General features: G+C 36.9%; 1 protein-coding gene across 1 annotated transcript in view; it reads left to right on the top strand.

Moving 5' to 3' along the window:
- Positions 1-11,519, top strand: part of LOC108968144 (dystrophin, isoforms A/C/F/G/H) — a gene marked incomplete at its 3' end in the record, with an annotated part of 344,088 nt that overhangs the window by 99,712 nt on the left and 232,857 nt on the right. Inside the window, 2 exon segments of the mRNA XM_018931935.1 lie at positions 375-538; positions 1,009-1,114. Of these exon segments, the coding sequence (XP_018787480.1) occupies positions 375-538; positions 1,009-1,114 (270 nt within the window).

The raw sequence follows: 11,519 nt of genomic DNA on the forward strand, positions 1-11,519 counted from the left end.
TTGGTTGCGTACTTGGTTAAGTTTCTTTGGGTTGTAGTCCTGGCTAATGTTATTCAAGAAATTGAATACATAACCTAATCTGAGGTATCAAAAACACCCTCGGCGTGTAGTAACCTTTGAACTCTATTTTTTATATGGCTCTGGTTATAAAAGTATAATTCTAGGTGTCTCTCTGAGATAGCTATTGAATTGAAAAGAAAAAAACCTTTAAAATATGAAAGATAAATAAAACCGAACCTCTTTAAATTTTAAATTATCACCGACATGTATTGCTTCCCCTTACTTTATGCTACATTTCATGACTGAGCTGAGCTCTCCAATTTGCAAATAAATGCGCGAAGTATAATAATAAATTGATTTTCTCTTTTATCCAGATTATAACGACGAGGCGAGTGGCACCGGAGTATTGGCTGGTAGTTTCGATAAATCCGTATTGCAAATATCGGATTGGCTGACGTGGGAGCAAAACATGATAAAAATACAAAGTGTTGCCGTGGACGACGTCGACGCGGTGCGGTTGGCCATCGAGAAGCAGGAGGTGAGTGCTATATGCCTGCGAATGCAAGGAATTCACACATTTGCATGTGTGTGCATGTGTATATATATATATATATATGTGTGTGTGTGTGTGTGAGTATATGTCAGAGATAGCGAGCATCACTGCAAATCGAAATCGGTCACTGCTCGAGCACTTTCTCATATCCGGACACTTATGTCGGCAATGTACACAGCATGCTGCGCTACATTTTTGTTGTTTCCTTGTACAACAACAGCAGCGACAATAAATTGTTGCACGTGTGCGCTGCCAGCGTGCTGATATTGCGCCTTTTGACTGCCCGTCATTGGTTACCCAGTTTCAGTGAAGTTTTATTTTATGAGCCACTTATTGCATGAAAATAATACAAAACCTCACACACACACACAAATGCTCCCAATACCGTTAAATGATTTATGCACTGTATGGAATTTCATTTTAATCGCTTTGCGCATTTTTCCCCGCTTTTGCAGAAAGTTTTACGTGAATTGAAAATGAAAAAGCCGCAACTCAACGAATTGGTTCACACGGCTGAAGTGCTGAAGGGCGACGTTAAGCGGCAACAGTTGCAGGAAAAAGGTGAGTACATGCTTGAAAATATAAACTAGCAACGCCAAACACTTTTAAAACGCGCCCAAAAATACAAAAGTGTAATTTTGTTAAAACTAGGCAACACTTGAACGGCGTATTGCCGGCTATCGATAGCCAGTATTTCAGTGTTGCTTCATAAAATTCACTTTCCTCTACTTCTTCTTTAAATATATATTTGTAAAGAGAATTCGAGGCGCGTAAAGAGATTTTATGGTTTAAAAATTTAAGGAAAAGTTATTTTTTCGTGTTTTTAATTAAGATTTTATCAGTATCAACTTTCGCTCTTTGTAAAAATTTGGGCAGTGCTGAAGCCTTTGAAAATGGTGAAATGCGCAGGAAAAAACATAGTCAGATGGAGACCAATCGAAAAGATAGATAAAATAATAAATGTAAAAGGAAATGGTGTGTTCGAATTTTTAAGTGCTAACAGCTTATCTCGATTTCAGCAAAAGCAAGAAGCTTATGGAAAATAACTAATAAAAATATCTACAATTTTGTGTAAACACCTTTGTAACATAACCTCAAAATCTTTGTGAAAAATTCTCAATTACTTAGTTGTTCGAACGCAGCCAAAGCTGCTTTTCGATTTTATTTACCAGTGGCAGTAAGAAAAGCATCTTCGAACCGTTTAGTAGTGGTCTTTTTTTGCATCGAAGATATTCTCTGAGCAAACCTAAAAAAGGGCATATCTTTTCTAACATCAGAAACAATATTTTAATGAAAACCAAGAAAAAACGTTAAAATCGATTGCACCGAAGCTAAGTACCCTTCGCAGGTGCATTTCTGTTAGTAACTATGTGTTCAGTTTGTATGACAGCTATATGCTATAGTTGACCGATCTGAGCAATTTCTTCGTATAAAATCTGTACCAAATTTTGTGAATATATCTTGTCAAATGTGAAAGTATTCCATATAAGAACTTGTTTGCGATTGTTCAGTTTACATGGCAGCTATATGTTATAGTGGTCCGATATCGGCAGTTCAGACAAATGAGCAGTAGAGATAATGACGTTTGTAAAATATGTACTGATCATTTATATGTGACCTGGTCTACGGAAAGGGGGCTTGGGTGTCAAAAAATCAATTTTCACTTTTTAGTTGATTCGGATGGAAGATGAGATACTTTTTCACGTGATAGAATCCAAAAAGTCATAACTTGTTTGAAGGTTCCCTAAAAATGTAGAGAAAGAAGAGTAAAAATACGAAAAAATATAATTTTTTTTTTTTGGAAATTTTGTTACCAGCTCCTCCTCCTTTACTTCAACAACAGACAGGTCAATCTTAACAAAAGTTTTTTCGGTATCATCTTCAGCCTGAGATACACATACTTCGTCTTCATCATAATCGCCCTCTTCATTGTTTTCCTCATCATCCTTTTCATGGAAATATTGTCCGTATACGGCGCTGAATTCCTTATCAACACTTATGTTTCATTTCATGCGAAATGCGAAGACGATAATCAACAGAAACACTTACACAAATGTGATAACAGAACATCCGGAAGGAGAGACGAATGAAAACAAGACAACAGCAGCTGCGCGGTATTAGAGTAAACGTCACTTYTTYWGTGTTACTTTTTTAAATGTTCCACACTAGCAACTTACACGTTGAACTATAATAATATTCCGACCAAGAACAACACTTACTGGACGTCCTTGAAGCCTCTGGAAAGGAGAACAATTAATGAGATAATGAGAAACTGACGAAAAGAGTTGTTACCTCCCTTCTCGTAGACCAGATCACATTCAAAAAAATTACGATTACGGTTAGATTTCCGCGAATTTCGCAAAAACCAAAAACTTTTTTATTTTTTTCACATAAGTTTAGAGGTTATATGAAAAAAGGTTAACCAAAGTAGTAACTCTTTCTATTATCTGCAACTTTGCCATTAAAGCTTTTTTCCATAGGACTGTGTTCCCGGATTTCGAGGTAACCCTTAAAAATCCAAGCACCTTTCTCCCTTAAGGCTTCTCGGCCTACGATCGCCACAAATTCCATCCAACTATGAGCTTTTTGCTTTAAAAATTATCGATCCTGATTTATATGGGCATAGAAGGGTTTTAATTAATATATCTTTTAATCGAAGTATGTCTGCCGAATCGTTATCATTTCCGAATAAGTAATTCCATTCGCCTTGAATGGCGAAAATGTGCTCAATTATTGAAATTTTTTTCCATTGGAACCATTAATGCCGTCATATTCTCTCGCACCTTTCCTCTACCTCTAGATTTGTTAATATAGAGATAAAACAAGCAATTAATTAGAATTAAATTAGAATTTTATAAAAAATAGTGCAATGAAATTATTTTAATTCTACAACTACGAGTGTCTCTGTATGAAGAATTCGCTAATAAAGTGTGAAACTTTGAATGTCTGCTCAAAAACCAAATTATAGGTATGGGAAAATATTAAATTTTTGGCTCAATTGAGAGCTATGTGCGTTTTTAGCGGTTCGTCACTTTGTTGTTCTATCGATTTTACCCTTGTTCTACCCTCTCCTAAAATTATACTTATAAAGAGTGTACCAGTCTTGTTGAAAGCAAATGTCGCCGAGTCCAGGAGCTTCAAATTCAGACATCACATAGTTGGTTATCATGGCGCGATACCGGCCGTCAGTGACGGTTACATTTTCATCGGTATCCTGTTTGAAGAACTATGGGCTGATGATCCGGCCCATAAACCACACGAAACCGTTGTTTTTTATGGATGAAATGGCAACTTTTGAATCTCTTTACTTCATTAAAATGGCATAATCGTACGCTATTCTCTCTGTGTTTCATTACACAAGTGAATTGTTTTTATTCAGCTGCGTTCGATTCGCCACTCTTAAGAGAAGTAGAGCACTTTTTATACCAGTTGCTACAGAGTATTATAGTTTTGTTCACCTAACGGTTGTACCTGTCACCTAAAACTAAACGATATGTGTATGAGGGTGAGTAGAAAATTTCAAATCCGATTGCCTGTCTGTCGGTCTGTCCGTACGTCCGTCCGTGCAAGCTGTTACTTGAGTAAAAATTGAGAGATCTTGATGCAACTTGGTACACAGGTTTCATAGTAWAAAAAAATTCGAGTTTGAAGATGGGCGTAATCAGATCTTTGCCACGCCCACAAATTGCTATTAACCGAAAACCAAAGCGCCAAACTAAGCAGTAAATTAAGATATACAAGGTGCGTTTCAAAGTAAACAAGACTGAAAAAAGTACAGATTTTGCACGGTCCAAAGGCATGTCGAACGAGTTTTTGAGCTTGTTGGCCGGTATGGCCGCCAGTGTGCCGGTGCAAGCCTTTTGTACGGCCTCTACTTCTGCATAACGCTTTCCTTTCATGAGAAAATGAATTCTTCCGAAAAGGAAGAAGTCKCACGGTGCCATATCAGATGAGTACGGGGAGTGGTTAAYAGTTAAAATGTGATTTTTGCTCAAACAATCGTCTTTGGAATGTTGGATTCTGAGCAATTTTTGGTCGTCAGTCAATTTGAAAATGTTGAAACCACTAGTGCTCATTTTCACGCCGATAACACAAACATATTGACAYTTAAAATGCAATAACTTCACTTCCATTCAATGAAATGTCATGGAGTTCTCACTGGACAATCGATAAAGACAGTAGGTTCTAACCCACTAGTCGACATATAGATGGCGCCACAAGAGSCGATGGATTCAACAAATTCTGTTTCCTTTGGAAAGTTCCTTGTAAAACTGAAATTTGGTACAGGGGATCGTAGTAGGTAGGGACATATACGGGCAAACATTTTTGAAAAAGTGGGACTCCTACCGATTCCCGCCACTAGCCATTTAATGGTGGTGGTATCCTGGCCATAGTTCGATAGCTCGAGAACTCAAACTGCGTTGTCGATAAATGTTGATCTCGTACTAGATTTCAAAAATATACCTAAATTTCAATATTTTGAGTAAGGTCAGAACTGCTGAAATATTTTTACCGTCAAAGTTCCCAATTTGTGTCACAGTTAATATAATTTAAGTAAATATTTTAGTTGTTAAACTTTATTTTGTTTGAAATAAATCGGCTCGTGCTTTCGTTCGCGTTTAGCCAAAACTTCAAACTCTTTAAAGCCAATGATCGTGGAAAATASAACATCGATCAGAACGAGGCTTGGCATGTCATGGAACTCAATCAAATTTGTTTGCTCCGATCCATCCTACTTTTTCTTTTATATGCCTGAAAGACTGCTTAATCCTCCGCATTTTGTCAAAAAATCTCCTTAAAAAATTTATTTCGCTCATAAAAACAGAAGAATGAAGACTTGAGACCTATTTTAACAAAGATATCACTTTTAAATGACATTGGCATAAATTTTCGTAAGAGTAGGTGTAGGACTTTAACAGTACTACTTCCGCAAACCCTAAAAATATGCAACAAAACAAGAAGTAACTTCATCGTCATCATTTACTTAATTGCACACACTATAAACATCTGTATGAGAGAAAATGCCATCGGCCTTTTCAAGCACGGAAAATTATGGCAGCTTTAAAATAATTACCCCAGAGGCTAACATTGAGCATAATTAGAGAGTTGCGTGGAAGGGCGACATTAGGGGGGAGCCAACAAGCCAAACATATGCAAATACCAACTAACAGCACTTGCCATACAGAGCAGGGCCGAACAGCCATGCAATTAAACGGGAAGGAAAGGGGCACAATGTTCACCTTTGACTTTGTTTGCGGTTCGCAAAACAGCTGCAACAACAACAATAAGCGTAAAAAGCAAAGCAAAAGCAACATAATTATACTAAAAGGAAGGATAACGGAAAGGAATAACAACAGGCAGCATGAAGTATGGCAGAATGTGGCATGAACTTTTGGAATATCAGCAAAACATGCACACGACTCCTCACCCACACACACATGCATGACGGCACATAAAGTTATTATGGCGAACGACATTGCCGTAGACACCAAAGTAGGAGCACATATTGTCTGGAGCAACAAAGCCAACGCAGATGATATGTTAGACAACAATAAGTGTAACAACAACACAAATGAGTTCGAATGCGTTAAAGAAGCAGAAGCGACCAAAGTTCAAAAACACAAGTTTGACACTTGAAAACGAACATAGGAATACACTCAACCGCCAGGATACGCCGACTAGAGTCCTGACAGCAAAGCGAAGGTGGTGGCTAAACTTGCCTACGCGTAGCGGCGGAGAGGGGTAAGCGAGAGGTGTGGACGCACGTAGTGAGATAAACAAAATAGAATCAATGTGTAATGTGAGAATATTGAAAAGAAAATAACTAGTAAACGGCGAAGGAGAAAAGGTAAAGTAAAAGCAATAAATAATTTAAGGGTGAGACAAGTGCGAAACTCACCTTTGAGAGCAAGAGTATCAACAAAGAGGGGTTGCTTTTATGAGAGAAAAAGAGAGCAAGTGTGTGTGCTCTAAGGCTTAAGGGAGCGCGTGGAAGTGTCATAATTGTGAATGAGTGCAGAGAGCAAAGACTTGCTGAGAGAGCAATACATAGGCAGTTTTTACTCAACAGTTGCTCTAGGAGCAACGCATGTGTTGAGCGAGCCAAAAGTGAGCAATGAAATCAATTAATTAACGCATGCAAGGTGAAAATTGCCAAAAAATAAAACATAAAATAAACAAAAAAGAAGGAATGAAAGAAAGCCGGTGATAAAGGTTTCGGAAGATAGAATATGCATATACATACTTATACCTCTAGTATGTAGATAATGTTGAGGATATATGTAGAGCGATATTGCAATGATTTTGTGCCGAAGTAAAACAAAAAATTTGAAATAAAAAAAGAKACATATATCCCTTCTTCTATACTACACAGCTCGAAAGTTCCTTTATTAAAGGAGTTTCCGGGATCGCCGGTTTAATTGATTGTATCCAAAAAAAGAAGGCTGAAATCCAAAAAGTGAGTGTTAAGGTAACAAAAAAGAAAATACAAAAGCATCTAAGAAGAGAGTAGTGCGCGCATAAAGCCACAAAAAGAAAGTTACACACCTTACGGGGTGAACATTTATCCTGCCACAATCTTCTGCAGTACGAACAAGGCAAGAAGCTTCCCACCCTTTTAGCTTTTTGGCTCTTACCTATATACTTGCTTATCCGTTCATAAGTCTAAAAACAATTGGATTTTTGAAGCGTGCTAATAGAACATTTATCTGAACAAATGAGAGTTAATTGACAGCCACTCAGCAGCACTCAAGTGTATGTATATAAATAAATAAATTACCAAACAACTTGCACTGACTTTTTCTGTGGAAACTTGTTTGTGCTGTTAAAAACAGATTTTAGTCAACTTTAGAAAATGCTTATACAATAAACAGGGTGTACTGATTGTACACGAAATTCGTATCCAGGAGAAGACGTCAGAAACATCATACAATTTATAGAGATAAATTATCAGCGTGACGAGCTGAATCGATTTCGCAATGTCCATCAGTCTGTACGAGCGTTTAATAGTGCGTAAAATGAAAAACTAAAAACCTGAGCTCAGTTCCACAGTCAACTACAGAGATTCCGGAAGAGCTAGGGAAATCATTTTGTGTTGAAACTGTGCGTCGGATACCACGTGCGCAGGACTTCAATGGCCGAGTAGCCCGAGAAGCCATTAGCAAAAGCCAACTAAGCCGCGCTGTTTTGGGAGCTGGAAAACGGGGATTTTAACTTGTGGAACACAGTAATTTTTGTTGAAGAGTCGAAAATCAACTTATCGCCTTACTTGTSGCGGAAGACCAATACTGAGCTTCAGAAATGTAGCATTAGGCGAACTGTTAAAATGGTGGTGGAAATGGTGTTATGGTGTAGACATGCAGTCGGCTTTGGAAATTTGGTCTTTGTTGAGAGTGTTATGGACAAAGCATTGCACCTTAATATATTAAAATAATAATTAATCCAAAGTGCCTAGAAACTTGGAATACGTCAAAATTTCCGGTATTATCAAGTCGCATGTGGTCAATAGTGCAGACCTGACTAACATAGAATTGTCCACATCTAATAAATCGACCGCCCCAGTCACTCGACATGAACCCAATGGAGAATTTATGGTTTTTAATTGAAAAGTAACCTCTAAAATCTAGCAAGTGCTATTTTGGAACATAAAGTCGAAATACACCTAAAATTCGCGACTACACGTGAGGTAATACTACAATACGCGGCCTGATTATGCCAAATCAGATGCATACCATTTGACGACAATGACTAAGAAATTTTACTTCAATCAACTTATAGTCGAGACGGTGCTATAATAAGAGTGCACTGATTGGTTTTCTACCTTCTTTTTGGTCTTTTAAAATTCTTATATATATGACTCTATGAAAACTATCTTTCATTATCCTCCTAAGCTAAAACGATATCACGCCATCGCTGAAAAACTCTCATGATATTTCTATATTATTTGAAGTTATTAGTAATAGGTACCAAGGAAAGTTCAAACTTTCCATTTGCTTATAATACTTTTGACTGCCTGGCAAGGATTCGCAAGTGAATTTCTGTGAATCTGGCTCTCATTGACTCTAGCTTGCCTTTAGACCACAAGAGAATTCAGTGGGCAAGAAGTTTAGCTACAATGAAGACGTCTTTGTCTTCCCCGAAGCTGATACTTATTTGCAGCTAAAGCCCCTTCGTACTACAAACATTATTTGGAAACGCTAGAAGATCGCTGGATAATTGAATTTTTGATCATTTTGATATTTGGCATTATGAAAAGTTTATAATGCCTAAGTATAACTTAATTAAATAAATTCTCTCATATTTTGCTTAAAATGGTTTACCACTGAAATGCACACTGCATACCGTCAATAATTAGCGGCAGGAGAGACCTTAATGCTAACTSTCGGAATTCCATTCATGCTTTCTCCTCAAATCCTTGCACGCTGGTTGCACTCGTAGCYTGACCACTAATAAACATAACACTGTATGGCGAAAGCATCTACCACACCGCCGCTTCAATTCTACTTATCCATTCCCTATGCAGCATATATTTATAGATACGTATATATATGTATAGTGCATTATGTATCGGAGTCCTCACTGCAAGTATATAAACAATGTCAGTGTATTCTGCTTTGCACTCGTTGCAGGGAGCATTGTTGCGCTTTTGTTGGCTGTCTTCGCAGTTGATGGGGTCTTGAAGTGAAATGCAATGAAGTTTTTTTGCTTTTGTCGCCTTTCACCTTTTATSTTCACTTCAACAATGGTTTTATGCAAGTTGTTCTATTGTTGAAATATTGCTCTCATTAGTGACTTGGGCCAAGCTTAAGGAGTGTATTTGTTGCCGTTTTGTTGTTTTAAATGTAGACTCAATTAAGCACGTAGTTCTATCAATTTTTTAATAACCTATCACTTCTACTATATAGGCACATATTCATAAATATTTGCAGAATTCTGTGTGTTCTGGACTCCTTTTGTTTTATTTTCTTATCTCGTTATTTATTTTTATTTTTTCTTCTCTTTTGCGAAATTATGCAATCGAGAAGCCAATCTGTGTTAACGTCAATAAAAACAGAAATTGGTACATACTATATATCTAAGTATACATACTTGCAGCTGTATATAAATACAGGGTGGTGTTGTGTTGATGAAAAATACAAATGTAATACAGTTAAAATTCAGATAACGCTTTCTAGAAAAGTTCATACTCGATCGACAATTCCTATAAATAACCTCAGGACGATATACGAGGTTTTACAGATTTTGAGTACTAATATTAAATATAAAAAATAAAAATAAAAATAATGAACTTAGTAAGGATCTGATGAAATTATCTTTGTCAATTCGATTTTGCTTTAAGAAGTAGAGTTTGATTTATGTTTTGAGACATGTTAATATACAGTTCGCAAATTCAGGAAGCTTTTCAGTAATATCTTCTATTCGAAGCACGTTGAGAATCTGATGAAAGATTTTTCAAGGACTATAAGCATATTTCTAACTAGCAATGTGTTCCTTTGGAACTAAAGTTCAAAGTTCATTCAAAATCAGTAGGAAAATATTCATGAATTGCTTATTCTCTTAAGACCATTCAAGCCACATTGTCTTCTTATATTCAATCCAGCTTGTTTATTGGGTAGTCGARAAAGTCTTTTCGTATTTTGTCAATGAATATCGTGGCAGTCGTGTATTATATCTTCAGTGCTATCAATCRCATTGTGTCATACCATATAGTGTTGGAAAGGTGATATTTTAGGCTTCAAATTAAATTAGGGGAAGTTGGAAAAAAGTTACAGCTGTTCAATAATTAGTGAAAATKATGWAGAAAYTCGCWATATTTTGAAATTTTTYTACAAAATAGAGAAGARTGACACGCAAGCTACCAATAAAATTTTTGAAGTTTACGGAGACTGTATCAGTTYGTGTAGCACAGCAATGTTTCGCTCACTTCCGTTCTGGAAATTTCGATGTGAACGATACACCTCTCTCTGGTAGACCTATCGTTGAAAAGACGCTGAAATTATGAAAATGWTTGACCAGGATCGCCACATAAGCAGCCATGAGATCGCTCACGAACTTAACATTCTTCATCAAACGGTTTCGAATCATTTAAAAAAGGCTACAAAAAGAAGCTCGATGTTTGAGTACCACATGAATTGGCTGTGAAAAATTTAATGGACCSAATTAACAACGGCGATTCTTTGCTGAAACGAAATGAAATCGAACCATTTCTGAAGCGAATGGTAACAGGAGGCGAAGAGTCTATCAAATACGACAATAATGTGTGAAAAAGACCATGGTCCAAGCGTGGGGAAACTCAACAAATGGTCATAAAGCCAGGAATGATGCCTCGAAAGGTTTTGCTGAGTGCTTGGTGGGATTGGAAAGACGGAACCATTTATGCTATATTTTACTGTTAACAACAGATAAAATTGCAGCAAGCTATCGAAAAACAAACGGGTAGAACGTATCAATAGAAAAGGCTTCGTCTTCCATCAGTTGATGCATCCACCATGTAGMCCTGACCTTGYYTYCTCGGACCACCATTTGTTTCRGTCAATGCAGAGCTTYCTTAMTGGAGTAGTGTCGGCTATGGTGCATATTTGGATCATTAAAGTTTGAAGCGTGATTATAAATACGAAAAGGCTTTTTCGACCACCCTATGCATTGCTAACATGCTTAAATTATTTTTGCTTAATATGTTTTTTTATACTGAATTATAGCTGTTGCCTTTGCTTTACTCTGCTTCGCTTTTATATATACCACATTCCTTATTTTTTTACGCAGCTGATCAGGCGTGACAAGGCTATGTTCTGACGCTATGTTATGATAAGACTTAAGATGAGTATCCATTCAGCGGTTTTCTCATTTATAAAATTTCACAAGCTTCAGAATGGATGGCTGGACTAGAAAAGTGTAGTATCAATTTCCTGTGAGCCTCAAATGGAATATTGCATTTTGGTGGAAAAAGAAATGACCTTTTAGACATAAT

The sequence above is a fragment of the Bactrocera latifrons genome, unplaced genomic scaffold (assembly GCF_001853355.1).
Source record: "Bactrocera latifrons isolate USDA-ARS-PBARC rearing strain unplaced genomic scaffold, ASM185335v1 scaffold_204, whole genome shotgun sequence".
Classification (NCBI taxonomy): Eukaryota; Metazoa; Arthropoda; class Insecta; order Diptera; family Tephritidae; genus Bactrocera; species Bactrocera latifrons.